The sequence below is a fragment of the Urtica dioica genome, chromosome 2 (assembly GCF_054948205.1).
Source record: "Urtica dioica subsp. dioica isolate 48M chromosome 2, U.dioica_male_clone48M_v1_H2, whole genome shotgun sequence".
NCBI classification, from domain to species: Eukaryota; Viridiplantae; Streptophyta; class Magnoliopsida; order Rosales; family Urticaceae; genus Urtica; species Urtica dioica.
This window is the reverse complement of record NC_142757.1, coordinates 32,441,716-32,462,895: the sequence shown is the minus strand read 5'-3', so window position 1 is coordinate 32,462,895 and position 21,180 is coordinate 32,441,716. Positions and strand designations below refer to the sequence as shown.

Below are 21,180 nucleotides of genomic sequence, written 5' to 3'. Positions count from 1 at the left end.
AAAACTGATTCCAAGAGTTTCTAAAAAGAATTTTGAGTATGATGGACCTCAAAAAATTTCATTGATATACGAAAATTTCAAATACAACATATTACTAAAGCTGGAAACATAGTAAGGAAACCCGAATTATGAAGGAAAAATTCGAAATGTCACACTATGAGCGTATTTACCCTGCTTTTTTGTTAATCACAGGTTATGGGCGCGGCCACAGCGGGGGTATGAATGATGTCATGTCATTTGCGTCTAGCAATGACATTGATGAGTTGTCTAATAACTTCGGATCGGTGATATTTACTCCTGAAGGCGCGGAGTGCTCGTACCCATATTATGAAGGATCTTCCGTTTACATCAAGTACTATCCGGTCATCAGTGGAAGCATCATCTCCATAGTCCAACAACAACCAGGTTATCGCCCGTATTCTATTTCTGTTGGTGGAACTCAATGGAACTACGACTATCATTTGAACAGTTACTTGACTACATATGCTCATTACATGAGTTTCTATGATTATTGTATGTCTGTTACCCCGGGGGTTTACTCAGAGTAGTCATTTTATTGGTTGTCATTTTTGTTGAACTATGTTAGTTGGTAGATTGTGTTGAACTTTTTCATTTTGGTTTTTACTTTATATTGAACTATTTTATTTTATTTGTATTGTGTTTGTGTTTTAACTATTTCATATGGTTGATGTTGAACTATTTGAATTCTGGTTTGTAATGTAATGAAGATATTGTACACTTTTTTTTATCTTATTTTATGCATAAATTTTTATAAATATTTGTTTACTGCATACCTCTCGGTAAGTTCGGTAATTAATGATTTACCACGATGGTAACGGTAAGTTCAACTATACAGTTTACCATTTTTTTTACTATATACAACGGTAAATCATTGGATTACCATGGTATACCAGTAAAATCTGATTCCCGGTATGGCAACGGTAATGATATTTCGATCCTTGCATAGATGTATGATGGAGTAATATGAGTCGGAATCTAACATTTCCCTTCCCATGAATTAGTTTTTTCCTTCTGTTTTTAAAGAAACTGCTAACTTTCAAAAACAGGCTAGGTCGGCCAAAATACTATCTTAATAAAGGTCGTGATTCATTTTAAAGAGGAAAAACCCGAATCAAAAGAAGGTAAAGCTCATTTACAAACTCAGTGAGCAGACGTATTCATTGTTTTGGGAATCCACTCAAAGAGACACAAAAAGAAAATTTGACACAAGAGCTAAAACTAAATCAATCAAAAGGATCAAAGACCAATTCAGAATATCTTTTCGTCGGACCAGACTGTCAAGAATGTTCTTTTCATCCCCTTCAATACACAATTCTTGCATATTTTGGAACTTGGCTAAAAGCAGCGCCAAGTACGCATCATGCAACTCTGCCTCCATCAAATTGAGTAGCACCTCAAAAGACCCTGTTATTGCATCAATTGCAAACTGCCTTAAGCATAATCCAAGCTCTTGTCAAGAACTCACCCTTCTGGCCTCCCAAGTTTTTTAGGTCAGCGTTGCACATAAAGATATTGTTAATGTGGAAACTACCGACATCAACAATCATAGATATTACCTGAATAATATCTGATTAGTTACTTTGAGCTGGGCTAAATCTTCCTAATTGGGAATGTGAACTTTGTGTTTCGATCAATTGAACAAAAGTTTCTAGAAAAAGTTTCGTAAAAGGAAAGAATAGATAATTTCGTTGTATTGATTATTGCCGAGAATCATCTGTGTCTATTTTGGACTTTTTCTTTCACACTTATATGAAAAATACCAACTTACCTCTCATTTAATAAATTCATACACTAATATTCTTATACTTATTACCTAATACATATCGTATTTCATTTATTACATCAGTTACAATACTTAAAATTGAACACTCCTTATATTTGGGTTAATCTTCCAGCTGGCATCACATCGCAACTTTCTTCTTTATCGAGCTCTTTGAGCTATTTCTTATTGATTGGCTAATGAGCTGGGCTCGGGCTCCTTTTGTCTTTCTCCTAATCATATAAACTTCTTGGGCCCAAAGCAATGGGCTTTCGTTGTAGACGAAGTCCAGTACCAACATATATCCTCAAGCAACACCACCCCAATAGCATCCATATAACAAGACCAATGTTTCTCCATCATTCTCAAGAACCATAGTCTAGCTGTTGCGTCAAAGAAAAGGAATAAATGTGCAATGGTGTATGTAGCCATATCGCATCACTGACACAGGGCATATGCCTGACTATTGAATGCCATCATTTTTTCTCTCTCGTGAACCTTAGCCTTCCATACCTTATTCCATAACGCATATCTTGGATCGAATGGAGCTCGATAAAGGAGCTTTGTGGTGGACTCAACATAGAACACACCTTACATGTCGACATCAATACATCATCTCTCAATTCCTAGAGAGAGTACGACCCGACTCTATATTTTATTTGACTTTTGCCCCTTTATGTCAATTCAATCCGATTGGAATTCCATCTCCGAGGCCCACCCTCAACGAATTCATAAGCATGTTGGTGATTATAGCATCATGATAATCGCATTAAGTGCGGAAAAGAATTAATCACACTAACAAGAGCTGATTAACATTATGGTTATCTAACAAAATCTAGATTTACTTATTAATTATTCACGAAAGCAATGTCAAGCAACCAATAAGAGCTAGGTTCAAAGATTCAATAATACTTACATGTTTTGGATCAGCTACTGAATCTTCAAGCTTTGACTCCTGCGTCTTCAGTTTTCAAAGACTATCTTCAAGCTTTTAGCTCATTCTTCAAGCTTTAGTTCCTCGCTGCTCTGAACTCGTCTGTGATGACACCGTAATCTATTCTCCGAGACGAATAAGAAAGATGAGTGGGCACAATCTTTATCTCACTACGATCTACAACGAGGTGTTTAGATCGCACCGTGTTTATGGGAATGGAATCACGGAGTACCAAGAGGGGGAGAGGGAGAGTCGGCCGAGAGAGAGAGAGAGAGAGAGAGAGAGAGAGAGAGAGAAAGAGGCTCTCTAGGTCGAAAATTTCTATGGCACAAAAGTGTGTTTTTCTCTTCTCATGAACCCCTATTTATAGTAGCGGAAATGATATATTCTTGGTAGTTTCCAAAATATATTTTTTCATCGTATTATGTTCACATTAGTGAATTTAAGCTTGGCCATTGGATCTTATCTCATGAATCCTACTCTCTCTCTTAGCCATCAGATCAATATCTATGAGATTTTATTCCCTGTTTAAATAGAGAATATTTATTAATGAGAGAATAAATGAAATATCTTATTTCCTTTTAAATATTATTCTCTCATGAAAGAGAATAAAGGACAATATTTTATTTCCTTTAAATATTATTCTCATTAATATTCATAAGAGAGAATAAAAGACAATATCTTATTTCCTTTTAAATATTATTCTATTAATATTCATGAGAGAGAATAAGGACAATATCTTATTTCCTTTTAAATATGTTTCTCTCCCATTTATTTAAACAACGAAAGATAAAATATTGGTAAGTACCAATAATGGCATGGACGAATTTCTACCTCTCGGCCAAGGAGGATTTGTGCAAATCATGTGCCAAAATCTCCAAAAATTCGTGCACCTCATTTTTTGCAAGGTCCAATTGCTTTAAACCCAATTAATTATTTATTTACTTGGTCCAACAATAAACAAATAAGTAATTGATTAATTATTTACTTGATCACACAATAAATAATTAATACTACCATAAATAATTATTTAATTTTGCAAATACCCATATTTCCGAATTGATGTTGTCAATCACAATTACAGCTAGTGAGATTATTATTCGAAAGTTCGTATCCGTCTTTATCAGAGCCGAATCGAAGACTATGGACCTAGTATTAGAAGCATAACAAATCCGATGAAAAGACGAAAAAGTCATTTCTCTTTTCTACATCGATTTGTCTAATCTTGGTTAGACTCCACCTTGCAAGGCAAGACTGAATCCTCCTTGGTATTAGAATTATATTTACTCACCGTGACGAGTGTCCACTGATATAGTCAGATCGTGATCAAAATCCTCCAGGTTCAACTCGTGTCGAGAAAGTCAATTATTATGTTATACTTTTCTTGACACCTATAAGCCATAAGCATTGTTGCTTCCCTAGCGAAAGATTCTTCCAAATGTACAAACTTCGGAGGTGCACGCAATCTACCAGTTCTGGAATCAACCCTTAGGTGAGAGAACATTTATCTTCTTTTAGGAAGGCTGGATTCCATATCTGTAAATCACTTCCCACTCGAACCATGTTCTGCAATGATCCCAAGACATAAGTTGTGATTAGCATGATAGTGGCCTTTTAGCGAATGAGTCAAAGAGTGCGGTAACATAATCCAGTGTCCATGATCACTTCGGGATTTAGATCAAGTCTCACTGTGACCATCGTTTGTGATCTCGGTTAGTGTGTCGTAACGGTCATTAAACGACACATTTACAAGCAAGATCTGTCCGGGTCGTACATTTACCACAAATGTAGAATGCTCCCACTAAGTGATCAAACTTCACTTGTGTTTCACATATATGGTTTCAGATTCAGCTACCCATGCATGAACCAATCATCGACTAGTTTTAGTTCACCGTCCGAGCTCAGATGTCGTGCATGTGACTCAGTTTGATACGGAGACTAATGTTTGATAAATCTTAATATATAAGAAATAACACTTTCGATTCAAATAACTTATAAATGTCAAAACTTTATTTTATTAATATTTCAGCGAGAGAATTTACAAAAGTATCTTTTCGTGGGCAAGAATTCCTAACAAAGCACTCATATGAACAAAAACTCCAGGTTCGAAAAATGTTATATCCTTGAATAGCCAATGATCCTCGAAGACGCGAACTGAATTTCCACTGCCAGCCAAGTAGTTTGAATGTTGTTAGATGAAGTCCCAAAGGGCGATAATGTTCCTCCAACCCATAAGCACAATTTTGGAACCCTTGCCCTAGAAATCACTCCCGAACAATATTTGTGTGTGAAGACCTGGACCCAAAACAGGTCTGGTTGATGACCACATGCTAGGCCAGTTTTTCCAGTGTCCATGATATTTAGGCATGTATGTTTTATCTCAACTAACAAACGCCATAAAATTTTGGGTTAAGTGTCAAAAAGTAGATGTAGTTGATGTATTTACTTAGATGTAATAAATATTTTCAAAGGCCACTTGATGTGAAGCTGAATCAAATCAATAAAATGAAAAATTCATTCTATTTAAGCATGTGTTATGATTTATTAGTTTTTGTCTCTATACAACTCATAACATGTGGATAGTCCAATTCAATTTGCATAACTGTTAATATGTGTTTCTGTACAACATTTACAACGTGCACATCGTGGATGAGTTCAACTGCACATGCAGTAAGATATAGATCACCTTCCTTCGGTTCCAAAGCAATTAGAGCTATCAAGGGGTAAAACTCGCGAGTTATCAATTTCCAAGGTTCTCCTGGAAGGTCGATCATGGTGAAAGAGATCAATTTCTTTGGTCACGAAGAGATCAAGGCGGATGGGGACGAACCCGACAGGCCAAGACCTCCAAGTAGCCTTAGAAGAATGATTATAGGTGGCAACAAACCTCCGAGTGGCTTCCTTAGTGGGATTGAATAGCTTGACTCCTTCTTGATCCTTTTCCCTAAAGCAAGTGATACAATAGGAAAATAATAGGATGTTCCTCTTTATAAAATAAGGATCTTGAGAATATAGTTTCAGCAAGTCCGTAAACACCTTTAGAGTGTTGATAATATGGCATCTTGTAGAGCCTATGGTTGTATATGAATGAATATGTGAGAAAATGGTGTTGAGAATGATTTTCTTCCAATTCTAGAGATGAAGGAAGGAAAATACAAATCTTCTTTGTGATTCTTTGGGAGAAATGTGGTAAAAAGATGGAGTTTTTTGTGGTGATTAGAGTGAGGTGTAGAGAAATATGGTAAAGGGTGAGATATGTGGATTTTGGGTGAGGGGAACTGAGATGAGAAGTTCTTGATATGATGGAAAATGGAGGTATGGCGTTCTTGAGGTGACGAGAAACGAAATAGATGATGTGATGCTCATGAAAATTGTAATTTTTTTATAGAGAAATGGATAAGAAGGAATTTGTGTATAGTTTTGGTGTAAAAATAGTGGTATCTCTTTGTAAGTGAAAGAAATGGGTTTTTATAGAGTTTTTGGAGTGTTTAAGTGTGTTTGGATGAGTTGTGAGATCCATTACTGGGAATTGTGGCTTGGTTTGGGGCATGGTTGGCATTTTACAATAGTTATTTTGTACTGTTGTGAAATATGGGGGCTTTTATAATGGTTATTTTGTCCCGTTGTAAAAAAATGGACAATCTGTCTTGTACAACGGTACAATGTGTTGGGTTAAAAAAAAGTTTAACGCTTCGAGCAAGCGGCGAAATTGAAAAAATTTCTTTAAAACAAGTAAAACGATTTTACTAACCTAGACAAAGAGCAAGTACATATAAATTAAAACTATGAATGAGCGTCATATGTTTACTAACCTTTGAGAAGCTTGAACGTTGAGAAGCCTTCGGAAGGTTGAAACGTTCGTCTCCCCTCGCAGCACGTCTCTCTTCTTTCCTCGGGAACTCGAGCAACCACGAAAGTTTCTATCACTAAAATCACTCGAGAAAACAAGGAATTAGTGTGTGTGCACTTTTAAACACGACGACTCGAGAACAAGTCTCAAAGTCGAAGAGATAAAAAAACTAGGTCAAATGTGGACCTAGGTGCCAAAACGAAAACGAAAAGAAAACTAGAGAGAGAGAGAGAGGGAAAGGGGCGGTCAAGCTAGAGAGAGAAGCTCTCAATCTCTAAAACTTGGGATGAATGAAATGTGAAGAATGAGAGCTCTATTTATAGGAGAGGCTTTACCTTCAATAAGGTAGTTTCCTCTTCTATAGAATATCACATATTCATGAGCAATATTCCCCTTATTTCTTTAGAGGCACACGGCCAAGAGAGTCTTCATGACTCCTTGGATTTGTTTCCTCTTTTGTTTGTTTCTCCCTTGACCCATTTGGCCGAAATCCCCTATGCATATAGATGCAAATTTTTTTTTTCTCTTTTTCTTTTGGCAAGTATCTTCATACATTAATACACAAAATAATCTCCATTTTCTTTCTTTGGGTTGGGCGGCCAAGACTCTCTAGAAGGAGCTTCTATAAACTTCTTCATTTGTTCATGACAACATGAGAAAGGCCCATTAAGAATTTTCAAGTAAAATTCTATGAAATGAAATTAATCCACAAGGCCCAATGAACTTATCATGGCCGAGTATCAATATGTCATCATATGACATTGTCAAAAAAATTATAGACATTCATTTCATCTTATGTCTAAAAAGAGAAAAATACATTTTTGACAATTTTCGTAAAACTTGTCTCCTTCTTGTTTTGACTTAGCTTCTAGTTTAATTATTCCTACTCGATATGATTTGTGATAGTGACCTCATGGATCCAAATGAACAAAGCTTGAGCTAAAATACTTGGACTCAAAAGTTCACAAACCTTTTCCAAGTTTAGCTTAATATCAACTGACTCCACTAAAGAGTTGACACTGAGAATCTCTCGGTTCAAATGAATTTATTTTCTACTCAAGAATTCAACTAATTGTGATGAGTGGATCCACTGAATATTATCTATGTTTACCCTTAATGAATATCATCAGCTAGTCGAGATTTACAAAATTATCATTTTACCATTCTAGCTGTTATTTCCTCAACTCATTTATCGCTTGTGAATAAGTTAGAAACAATGTATTGACGGGGAGCTAACAAGTCACATTGTTTCATCCAAAAGAGTCAAGAATCAATTTGGACATTGGCCAGTTCATTTATTCACATTCCAAGGAACAAAGCATGAAGCGATATACATTGCATTTCAGCAATCTTGTACATGAATTCCATATCTATGAGAACTTCACAAAGTTACTCATGACATCTTCACAACTTAGTACTTCACCAATAGGTCCTGTTCGGAATCACATAGTGAGTCCGAACTCTGACTTTCTCAAATGAGAATACATAAGCTGTGAAATGGCATGTCTCATTTCAGGATTAAGGAGCATGATGCAATTCATATGTAGTGACTTCGAGACATAAGAGGTGAAATGGTTTGTTCTTATTTTGTCTCTAGAAGTGCACTGATCAATTCAGTACCTTCAGAAGATACCTAGAAGAACTATAGAGTCTTCAACTCTCAATGTCCCATAACCAGACATCAAAGATTCTCCTAACAATCGTACTGAGGTCAATAGTCCTTTGACCCTTAGATTGCGAATATATCGTTTTAAGCAAACTACGAAGAGTTTGTTCATGCAAATCTACGTTTGTCTCTTCGTAAGTTGTTTAGTTTGTTTATGGACTAAAGACTAATGTTTTATCACAAAGCTTCAGACAAGGAAGATTGAATGAACGTTTCAATTTTTTATTAATGAATAATCAATTACAAGCAAGAGTCTTCGTGAGACTTTATTACATCAAATGTACAAAAGTAAAGACTACAACTCTTCTTGTGGGCACCATTGATAACACAATGTACCGTTGAACAATCTCATCGCGGCGATACGTACTTCTCGCCGCGGCTAGATAAAATCAAGACCTTGAACAACGGTACAGTGTATTGTTGCACAATCTCACCGCGGTGATGCGTACTTCTCGCCGCGACGAGCTAAAATCAGGACCTTATACACCGGTACAGTGTACCGTTGTACAATCTCGGCGCGGCGATGAGTACTTCTCGCCGTGTCGAGATAGTTATCAAAATAAATTATCAATCTCGACGCAGCATGAAGTATACCTCGTCGCAGCGGGAACCTTCTATAACGGATAAGAATCGTTGTGAAAGTTTCTGGAAAAATCTCGCCGCAGCGAAGTGATTTATCGCCGAGGCAAAAACTCGATAAAAAATAGGGATCGAGTATAACCCGAGGAATTTCTCTTGCATCTTCACTTTCTCGCTGCAATGACGTGTAATTATCTCCGCGGCAAAGTCTTCTACAACGGAACAAATATCTGTTGTAGAAGATTTTGCCGCGGCGAACAATACTCGTCGCTGCGACGAGTAATTCCTCTTGCCTCTTCATTTCCTGTTCGCGGAAAAGTCTTCTACAACGGAACATATATCCGTTGTAGAAGATCTCGCTGCGGCGAACAGTACTCGTCGCCGAGGCGAGGAATTCTTCTTGCCTCTTTACTTCCTCACTGCGACGACGTTAATGGAACAAATATATCCGTTGTAGAAGATCTCGCCGTGGTGAACAAGACACGTCGCCGCGACGAGGACGTCACAAAACCCACGATTTTTACAACCGTTCAGGACCCGTTATACAAGCTTCTACAACTCTTAGCTTACCTTTGTAAAATCTCCGAAATTACACAATGGTTATTCAAGTATTGTAAAATCTCTAAGATTACACAACAATTATTTAAGTGTTGTAGAAGCTTTCTACAACACTGGATTACACAACAGTACATAAATGTCGTAGAATCATTGACAAAAGTTTTTAAGTGCTGTAAAATCCAAAATTTGTAGTAGTGCGTTGAAATCTTGTTTAACCTGGAAATCATATTTCCAACTACATTTTTCACGATCATGGTTCATGTGACTTTGCATTTATCCGAGAATCCTCTTGAAGGTGGTCCGGTGCATATGAGGTAGATGTACCCATTCGAGAGATACTTGGGAATGTGACAAATTTTTGTGAAAAATAGAGCTAAACTAGAGGGCTCCATTGTCGAAGCTTACGTTGTAGACGAAACTTTAACGTTTGTTGCAAGGTATTTCGAAGAACGACCCGAAGATGCCTCGAATGAAGTCGTTCAAACCTATGAGCTCTCTATTTTTCAGTAGGAGAAGTGTGTGCCTTATGGAAAGATGAATCCTACCTGATTGGACGACAAGTCGAGGAAGGAGGCAGAGTGGTACGTCTTCACCAATCGTGCCAAAATCGATCCTTATAGGACACACATTTATTTTTGTTTACTTGATATTTACTTGTTCATTTTCTCAATAATGATTAACATTATAAAAAACAATGAACATTGAGATCTTATGGATGTGGAAAGTCGGTACGATGTTGAGGAAGCACATATGAAAGAATTCAGAGTCTAGTTTGCGAAAAAGGTAATTATAAATATAATATTTCTATCTGAATAACTCAGTCAAATTTATATATGTACTGATCATTATATACGCATCTCAAACAAATATATGATCTTAAAGTCGGTGGATCTAATGTGTCTAAAAATCTATACGCTTTGTCTGTCGGTCCATTTCAGAACGTTCACGTGTATTTGAGTTGTGTAATCAACGGTGTCAAATTTATCACTTTCTCGTCATAATGATATGCGTACCACTCAAACCAACGCCTTGTGCATACCTCTAAGTGACTACGCTTTCTACGGAAGGATGGTCACGTCGTAGTGCTGAATTATCAACATGATTAGGGTTGAAACTTGTTCGGCTCAATTTTGGCCCATTTTACGAATCGAAACCGAATTTTTGATTCTTAAAATTTTTGACCAATAACCAGACTAAATTGGTCCAAAACCAAAATTTGGTTACCCGAATCATGAAAAATCGATATCCAATTTTAAAATTGAATTTGAAAAATTATCCAGTTCTGAAATCGGTTATCCAAAAAATCGGTTATCCGGTTCAAATCAAATTATTTTCCTACAATTTTGTACTCATTTTGAAATAAAAAATAAAAATTGGATTAATAATTTTCAAAGTTGGTTATCTGATTTAAATCGGTTATTCGGTTTATAATTGGTTATCCGGTTCAAATCGGTTATTTGGTTTCAAAACTGATTGTCCGTTTTATATATAAAAAAAGTCAGTTAAATAACCGTAAACCAAATTTTTGGATATTCAAAACTGATAACCAATCCAGTTTCATATACCAGATCGGTTGACCGATCCAAATTTTTAGTTTGATGACGTGGCACTGAATTTTGGTTTCGAACGGTTCGGTTATCGGTTTAACCAATTTTCGGTTAATTTTGCTCACCCCTAGACATGATTGATGAGTCGTGTTATTCCGATGTCGTTAGTATGGTGACACAACCGATGCACGGAAAAGAGTACGCACAAATAAATTTGTTGAACAACAAGTGTATATGTGGCAATTGAATTGTTTGCGGACGAACTATTTATACTTGCTACTCAAGAAAACCAAGTCTTCTACGGTGGACGACCCTTAGAATGCTGGGAATAAAATATTATCGAAGATTTCAATCATCGATTTGTGTGGGATCTTCCTGACATAGGCGTCTCGTCTTCTTCTATAATTCCATTGCAGTACAACAAACTTACTTCCATCTTCTGTCTCATTGTCACGAAAACGCTGAAGCGGACCTTGTGAGTGACGATAATGAAGAAGACAAAGAACTAGCTAATTTTATAGACAACGAAGAAGCAAATGCCGTTATAGATCATTTTGTTGGAGACGGTGTTGATGATGATATCGATTTAGATGAGACTGATATTTTATGTAATGATCTGAACGATTGAGTAATGTTTTAATTAGTTTTCATTTATTTTCAACTAAATTACTGATACTTACACTTTCCAACATTAACTCTTTTTTTTTTGGTTAAATGCAGTATGTCCAATGTGGTAAGCAGTGGAGACAGTGATCTCGCGGAGACACCTTTATCTGCAATACGAGGCAATATGACAGGTGCCGCTTCTTAGAGGGCCAGAAAGGGTAAAATAGTGGTCATTGTCTTTGACCCGCTGCTAGAGGTGTTTTTGATGCCCAAGAAGGAGGGCTATAAGATTTTCTCGTTGGGAAATAGTTTGGGGAAGGCTAGCCCGCACGCACATTCCTCATCACATTCCTTCGTGGAGTGAAGTCACGCCGCAACAACGGGATGCGATTTTGACGGGTATACACAACAATATCCCTAACAAAAAGGGCAATTAGGTCATTAGCCTGATAACCCACCATACTTTTAAAAAATAGTCGAAGTTTCATTTTATTAGAGAAATAGCTCACCATGCCGAAGTTATTTGAATTAACTGTTCAATTAATTTAATTAACTGAATAATTAATTTAATTAACTTCGACTGAGTGAATTATTTTCTTAATAAATTTAAAACTTGAACTATATCTAAAAAAAAAAAGTAGAAGATTGACTAATCGCAACGATACTTGCAAAAACAATACATAAAAAAGCTGCAATTTAAAAAAAAAAACAAAAAAAAAAGAGAATAATACGCTCTTTTACCATCACAATTGCTTTTCTTTTCAGGTCCAAATCCATAGCTTAGCCTTCCAAAGCCCAATCACAAGTGGCAAGGCCAAGCCCAAAAGAACTCCTCTTGATCGAACGGGCTATCGAAAGAGCAAACAAAGCGTCCGACGAACTCCCACTCCGACATTCCAGAGCTTGCGAGATCATTCCAGAACTCTCTCGCTCTCAATACAAATATTCATATATAGAACGTTGCTCCTCTAAAGCTTGAATCTTCGTAACTCTCCGGTTTTCGAGCAGCAAAGAAGAAGAAGAAGAAGCAGAAGAAGAATGGCAAACGATGGTGGACCTAACTGGGACGGACTTCTCAAATGGAGTATAGCTCATTCCGATGGAACTCATCCCCCTCGCAACTTGAGGTATTCGAGCTCTTTCCTTGTTCAACAAATGTTGTTGGTTGGCATAATTATCAAGCTTTGTCTTCTTTATATGCGTTTTGAATTCTGGAATTATAGAATCACGCTCATAATGGTGTCTAGTAAAACACGGAATCTAACCCTAAGGGTGATTCTTGAACCTTGTTCGTCTCAAGTTTGATTTTTCTGGACACGATAATTGAGGCCGCCGTGGTTTAATTTTTGTCATTCAATAGGAACCCGTACTTTACTATTAGAAAATGAAAATTTGAAGAAAAATGTGGAAAGTTTGAATGAGATGAGGGAGAGAATGAGAAGAGAGACATCCGTACTGTACTACTGCAAATTTGATTGAATCATCATTTTCCAATCGTTTTTCTCTGGGAAATGAAATCGTTAATATAGCTGCACATTTTCCCTCAAATTAACACAAGAAAAATACAAACAGCACAATAAATGTATAGAAGGATTCTCAATTTTCTCCCTCAGATTTTCAAGGTTTCAAACATACCCCAAGTAGGATATGGTAAGTTTTCGATAGGCTAGATTATTCCATATGTGATTGATTTATATAATTATTGTTGGAAATAGCGAGGAGGATCGAAGGTGGTTCATGGAAGCAATGCAATCACAGAGCGTGGATGTTGTAAAGAGAATGAAAGAGATTACGCTTGTTATGCAAACTCCTCAGCAAGTTTTGGAAGCTCAAGGTGTCACAGTTTCTGATCTTGAAGGTGATTTTCTTGTTCTTCAAATGTCAGTTCTTGGATTTGGTTCAAAATTTCTGTGACTGATATTTGAAATCGGTTTCTGCAGATATGTTGGATGAGTTACAAGAACATGTTGAATCCATTGATATGGCTAATGGTAAATTCTGCAATTCATTTACTCCTTTCTTAGTGGTTTTCACTGCTCATTTTGATACTGCATTTGACTAGAAAAATCTCCCCACATCATTTTTTTAACTTTGTGGATTCTTTGCACGAGTTTTTGGTTGCTTCTTGAGTTAACCTGCTACTACTTTCGCTTTACACATTGGTGAAGTTAGCAAATATCTGTGCTATTTTGATGAATGAAACATTCATGTCAACTGGTTTATCTGTTTTCATTTTGTCACAGATCTTCATTCCATTGGTGGTCTTGTTCCGCTTATTGGTTACCTTAAAAACTCTCACCCCAGCGTTAGAGCAAAAGCAGCCGATGTTGTGACGACTATTGTTCAGAACAATCCCAAAAGCCAACAGCTGGTTATGGAAGCAAATGGCTTCGAGCCTCTCCTTTCCAATTTCACGTCCGACTTGGATGTGACCGTCCGGACCAAAGCTCTTGGCGCTATATCCTGTAAGTTTAAATTCTCTTTTTTGCATCCACTATATTATAATGCTTTCTTTGATTTGGAAAATGATATTGTCTTTATTGATTTAATTATGTAATTATATTGAATTTCCAGCGCTAATCCGTCATAATAAACCGGGTATTGCTGCGTTTCGTCTTGGCAACGGTTATGCTGCATTGAGAGATGCATTAAGTTCTGAAAGCGTTAGGTTTCAGAGGTATTGCTTGAAATATTAGAATTTATTTTTTAACAAAATTCTACTCTTTGATGCTATATTAAAAAGGAAAGTAAAGTACTAAAAAGCATGTTCTTTGCTTTCAGGAAAGCGTTGAACTTGGTCCATTACCTACTGAACGAGAACAGTTCAGACAGTAATATAGTGCACGAACTTGGGTTTCCTCGCATAATGTTACACCTTGTCTCCAGTAGTGACTCGGAGGTACGCGAAGCCGCGCTACGAGGCCTTCTTGAGCTCGCCCAAGAAAGACGCGGTGACGGAGCGAGCGGCCATTTAGTCGGGGATGACAGGGAGAAACTGAAACAGATTCTTCAAGAGCGTATCGATGGCATCAGTGTGATGTCACCGGAGGATCTTGGAGCCGCGAGAGAGGAGAGACACCTCGTGGATTCGCTGTGGAAGGCTTGCTATGGTGAACCGTCTTCGCTGAACGAGAAGGGTCTTCTAGTCCTCCCCGGCGAAGACGCTGTTGCACCGAATGTTGTCAGCAAGAGCCTCGAGCATCCTATTCAGCCCGGTGCTGAAAAGCCCACGGAAACCGAAAAGAAAGCGGCTCCGTTGCTGCTGGGTCCAGGCCCGGCGCCATCAGTACCTGAAGCCGCTCTAGGCAGTTCGAACGATACCTCGGACAGGAATCAATAGTGTCAACATTTTGTGGCTTCTATCATCAGATCAGCTCGCATGTTGTTTCTTGTTGTATCAATATCATTACGTCTTGTAACTGCTGTGTCGTTTAGTTTAATTATATTTTATCGACATTTGCTTGATCATATTCCACATGACAAAGTTGGATTCAATTCTCATCTTCGGCCAAGTAATTACAACGGAGTGCAAAAATATATTTTCTTTTTTACTTGGTGTTTTTTTTATGTGCTCTATGATCGTACTTGAAATTGTTTGTTGAAAATCACATATGTAGGGTTTAGAAAAAAAAAAAAAAAGTTTATCGTAATTAGTTATGGCGGAACAAAAATATTTTTTCTTATTTAACAAAAACCGGTTTTTAGTAAAACATACGTATGATGCATATTAGCTTAAGAAAAAGATCTACTTTTTTTAAATCTCAATTTTCACTTGATGGTCCTTCACACATCTCCTCTAAATATGCTGGATTCAAACAATTGAATGATAAATTTAAATATTATATATTCACTCTTAACGTCAATTGATTCCACTAAAGAATTTGTTAGGGAATTTGTTAGGGTTTATTGCTTACATGAGAATGATGTAATCATTGTTTCCGAAATTAATAACAGAACTAGGCATTTTTATCATATATATGGGTCGTGTACATACCTTATGTTAGCTCTCTCTCTCTCTCTCTCTCTCTATATATATATATATATATATATATATATGTATATATATATATAGAGAGAGAGAGAGAGAGAGAGAGAGAGAGAGAGCTAACATAAGGTATGTACACGACCCATACAGATGATGGTCACCAAACACGCCAGGGTCACAAATGATGATCACGGTGGGGATTGATCTAAATCTTGAAGAGGTTCTAGAGTTCAAGGCCATATTTCCAGGCTATTTGATTCATTCGTTCATACCTAGAAATAATGGTTAAAAAGGGGCATTGAGAGAAGAGACATTATCAACTATGCCCTAGCAAAAAAAGGTCAAACTCTCTCTCTCTCTCTCTCTCTCTCTCTTGATAATTTCAAAAATTACCTTATCCCAGAAACGAGTGTTTTACTGCTCCTTGTTTGTTCGGAAAACGACTTGGAAGACATGGTGTTGATAGTCAAAGTTTCAGAAGTCAAAGATTCATAATCCATTGGAGTTCTGAAGAGCTAAGAATTCAAAGTAGTGATTCAGAATCTAAGAGGAAATTTTCATCGGATTCAGACAACAGCTCGAGGAATAAAAAGAGTAGTGAGTTTTCTTAATCTCGATTTTAGTGATTATCGTTTTCCAAGCCATCGACTAATATTAATTATAAAATCTAGATTGTTTACATGCTTTAGTTAGTATTTCATATGTAATTATTTTCTGCTTAAGCATGCTAATTCCAACAAAATTGACATTCAAAATCTCTTGTCTCATATGTTTTAGTTTTCTACTCTATGTGTTACAACATAATACAATGTGATCCATTGAATAGGTTACATGTTTAACGTTCATGAATGTCATTAACTAGATGAAAATTACAAATTTTCCATTTCACCCATCTACTTATTGTTTCTATCAACTCATTTGCTGATTATGAATAAGTACAAGCATTCTTAGTGAGATAAAAGCTTGATTCAACGAGTAATCTCGATTTTATACTAGGCTCAATTTAATTCATTCACACTATCATCAACAAAGCATGACGTGATATAAATTGCATTTAAATAATTTTGTACATGAATTCCATATCTATAAGGAACATAATCCCACAATGACTAAGTCACTTCACTAACTACCTAATCGGAGGATATAATGGAAGTACATTGATCATTGGTTTACTAAATGAAGATGACTAATCATAAGTAAGTGGCCTCGAGTCCGGAAATGATCAAATTTTGAGAGTTCGGGGAAGTCCTGTCCCTTTTGAGGAAATATGATTTTGGCGGGTTTTGAATTTTAATGTATTGATATGGGCTTAAAAAATAATACAAACTTGTTCTCTTCAGAAACCAAATCCCCACGCGGAAACATAATAAAGGTTTTATGACTTCTATGGTTCATCGGTTTTTTGAAACCGCTATCCCTTTGTTATCTGGTTTGTTTGTTTTGAGAGTGGATTGCATCGCCTTTTTTATTTACTTAAGAAACTCACGCTTTTTTAATCTAAAAATATCTAGGAAATATCATGAATGTTACCTCTTTTTTTATATAGAAATATCTAGTTGTGCTTTAAGCAATATTGTGGGAAAGGTTTCCCGCAGTAATGTAGAAGCTTTAGAAGTGACATGCGCTTTTAAAATACCGCTTCTAGAGTCGCGTCTAAGATGCTTTTTGTAGTGACTTTTAGGTCCTTAGAAACGACTTTTGTCGCTTCTAAGCGTTGTTTTTCTCCTAGTGAGGAGAATCAATGTTTGAGACCCTAGTTCAAAATTGGTTAATTTAATTCTCTTCGTATTTGATCTTAGGTATCAATCACTTAGTTCATAAGAGTGCCAAATATTATATGGTTCAACAAGTGAGTTAATTAAACCCAGCTTTTCCCTTCCCTAAGAGAAGACTCGTAAACTTCCGTTCAGTCTCTCCTTTGTATTTTCTTTTCTCCGTATTCGGACATCTTAAACATGGAAAAGGGAGACTGGTGAGTTTATCGGCCGTTGTTGCATGCTCTTTGGGTTGCTCAAAACACGTCGTGAGACGAAGTCGTCAAACGATTTTTTTGTCCTGCCATGTTCTCTATGCTCTTGAACTAGAATAAATCGAGCACTTGAGATACATGTACCATGTTAGTTGTTTAGTTATCTAGAGTTATTAGTTAGAGATATTAGGGGTTCTCAATTATGGAATTAGAGTTTTAAATTATGCATTAGGCTCTTACTTTATTCATTTTTATTTTCGAATTTGTATTAACTAAATAGGTTTACTTATGTAACTAGGTTTTTGGTTTGGCGCCCGGTCCATTTGGTTGTATTCTTTAGTCTACTTAAGAGACCCTACCTTTGTGAGAAAAATATCCAATAATAAATCACCAAAGTTTAGTCTCTCTCAAAGGAGGGAAGACTAAGCTTGGTGAAAGATTGAAAAAACTCTATTTTCAAGATCGAATCCTGGGTCATAATAATTTTTGTAAAGCAGCTCATCATAAGGGAACTAAAAAACTTGAGAAAAAATTGGAAGTGTTTATGGCAATGACAACATCGTTATTGAATCATTATCATGGTTTGATCATCGCTCTACAAGGGAAGCTAACAATCACGGAGGCATGCATTCAGGCGTTTTTGTTGGGAATAAATAACAGTAAGATCCTTAAAGAGGCGGCATAGCAGCAAAGGGAAGACGACTACGAAGTAGGGGTGCGCACGGTCCCGTCCGGTCTAAAATCGATCAAAAAATCAAACCGAACCGGTTTAAACAGTTTAAAAAAAATTAAACCGAACCGGTTTAAACAGTTTAAAAAAATTTAAACCGGACCGGACCAAATAAGAAAAAAAACCGGACCGGACCGGACCAAACCGGTTAAAACGGTCCGGTCCGGTTTAAACTGTTTTAGACTGGACCGTTTTAGACCGTTAGACTGTTTTAAACCGGACCGTTTTATTTTAACCTATTTTTTATTTATACTTTCTTAAATAATATTCGGTCCAGTTCTCTTTTAGACTGTTTTAGACGGTTCTAGACCAGACCGTCTTAGACCGGACCGATTTAGACATATTTTTTTAATAATTTTTTTTTAAATACTAACCTGTCCGGTCTGGTCTAAACCGCGGTTTTAAATATTTAGACCAGACCGGACCGTTTAAAAGATCAAACCGGACCGGTGAAATTTTAAACCGTTTAAAACCGGACCAACGGTCTAAAAACCATCGGTCCGATCCGATTTACGGTTTTACCGATTTTTTTGCGCCGCCCTACTACGAAGTGTTGCTGAAAACTTCAGATCTGTATTTGAAAGGCAGCATCAAAGAACAAAAACTAAATATCGGAGTACAAGTCCCCGTTAGTGCAGATGGGTGGTAGTGTATGGTAGTGAGCGACAAACAACCGGAGTCTTTGTAGAAATAACCTTATAATGGATTTTCTTTCCATCATTAGCCTCTTAGGTAAACAATTTGCAAGGCTAACTCTCCCCTTTAATGAAATAAATCAAATGCCTATCATACCATTTTCTTAAAAAAAATGTAAAATAAAAATAACAATAAGATCTCTTTATTATAATATATTTATATTTTAAAAAAAAATAATTTGACCTAAAAAAATATTTTTTTTCATAAGCATTTCATCCTCTCTAATGGAAACTACTCACCATAGTCTAATTCAACTTTTTTATTTTCATGAGTCTTTCATCTTCTTTTATGGAAATCTCATCTTAATCATCCTTTCCAACTTCAAAATTCGTGAGAAAGAACTCAAGGTTTCCATTGTTGAGCTCAACAAGTTGAAGAAATCAAACACTTATAAGTTTATTTCAAATTTCTTACTTTAAATCTCTTATTTATGGAATATATATATATATATATATATATATATATATATATATATATTACTATGTAACTATTTAGTAGTTGAGAGTTTAAGAGTACAAAAAATGTATCAAGTGTGTGATTTATAATTTTTTTGGACTGAAAATTTCGGAAATTTTTTAGGAAAAGCGAAGATGTACGACCAGGTCAACTATTATGGAAAATTTCGCAGTTGGCTTGGTCGACTTGGTTGAACCGGTTGATTTGGTCGATCTAGTCGACCAAGAACTCATATTGTGTATTTTTTATATTTTATTTGTAAGATCCATAATGTTACATTCTCTTGTTTTGTTGAAAAAATACGTGAAAGGTTTCTTGTGAACACATCAAAAAGGTTGAAGTTGAGCTATATATATTTGATCTCAAAACCTCCGAGATCTAAGTATATTTTGGATGATATTGACGTCAAGTTTTATCTTTTAGACCGTTGTGGCGTATCTCATTGTCAAAGTGTGTTGTATGTCAAGCTTATTGAAGAGAGCGAACGTAACGAGGATGAAGCAAATGATGTTGTCAATGGTGCCTACAAGAAGCGTAGTAGTTTTTACTTATGTACATTTGATGTAATAAAGCCTCACGAAGCGTAGAAGTTTTTACTTATGTACATTCTTCCTTGTCTGTTTGAAGCTTTATGATAAACTGTAGTCTTTATTCCTTAAACAAATCTAACAACAAATGAAGAGTCAAATATAAATTTGCATGAACAAACTCTTCATGGTTTGCTTAAAACAGTATATTCACAATATAAGGGTCAAAGAGCTATTGATCTCAGTATGATTGTTAGGAGAATCAATGATGTCTAGTTATGAGGCATAGAGAGTTGGAGACTCTATAGTTCATCTTAGGTATCTTCCGAAGGTACTAAATTGACCAGTGCACTTCTAGAGACATTGTAAGAACAAACCATTTAACATTTTCTGTCTCGGAGTCACTATGTATGAATTGCATCATGCTTACCTCAATCCTGAAATGAGACATGTCATTTCATAGCTTACGTATTCTCATTTGAGAAAGTCAGAGTTTTAGATTGATTATGTGATATAGACAAGACCTATTGGTGAAATACTAAGTTATGAAGACGTCATGAAAAACTTTGTGAAGATCTCATAGGTATGGAATTCATGTACAAGATTGTTGAAATGCAATGTATATCACCTCATGCTTTGTTCCTTGGAATGTGAATAAATGAATTGGCCAGTGTCCAACTTTTGGATGAATCAATGTTACTTGTTAGCTCCTCGTCAATACAGTATTTCTAACTTATTCACAAGCGACAAATGAGTTGAGGAAATAACAACTAGAAGGGTAAAATGGTAATTTTGTAAATCCCATCTAGTTGATGATATTCATGAAGGGTAAACATAGATCATATTCAATGGATCCACTCATTAAAATTAAGTAGAATTCTTGAGTAGAAAATATATTCATTTGAACCGAGAGATTTCAGTGTCAACTTTTTAGTGGAGTTAGTTGACATTAAGCTAGAACTTGGAAAAGGTTTGTGAACTTTTGAGTCCAAGTTTGTTAGCTCAAGCTTTGTTCATTTGGATTCATGAGGTCACTACCACAAGTCATTAGAGTAGGATCAGTTAAACAAGAAAGCTGAGTCAAAACAAGTTCAAATGTTGAACTAGACAAGTTTTACGAAAATTGTCTAAATGGTAATTTTGTCCTTTTGGACATAGGATGGTATGAATGTCAATATATAAGTTTTTGAAATTGTCATATGACGACAATGAATTCATGTCACATGGCCAACTTGAGAATTTGGGCCTTGAGGATTGAATTTCATTTCCTGAAATTTTATGTGAAAATTCTAAATGG

At 36.1% G+C, this 21,180-nt stretch overlaps 1 protein-coding gene across 1 annotated transcript; it reads left to right on the top strand.

Moving 5' to 3' along the window:
- Positions 1 to 12,378: 12,378 nt before the first annotated feature.
- FES1C (Fes1C) lies at positions 12,379 to 15,071 on the top strand. Its single transcript, XM_089607116.1, has 6 exons — positions 12,379 to 12,647; positions 13,236 to 13,378; positions 13,461 to 13,511; positions 13,764 to 13,985; positions 14,095 to 14,197; positions 14,302 to 15,071. The coding sequence occupies exons 1-6, from the start codon at positions 12,559 to 12,561 to the stop codon at positions 14,858 to 14,860; spliced, it is 1,167 nt and encodes a 388-aa protein (XP_089463242.1). The 5' UTR covers positions 12,379 to 12,558; the 3' UTR covers positions 14,861 to 15,071.
- Positions 15,072 to 21,180: the final 6,109 nt, after the last annotated feature.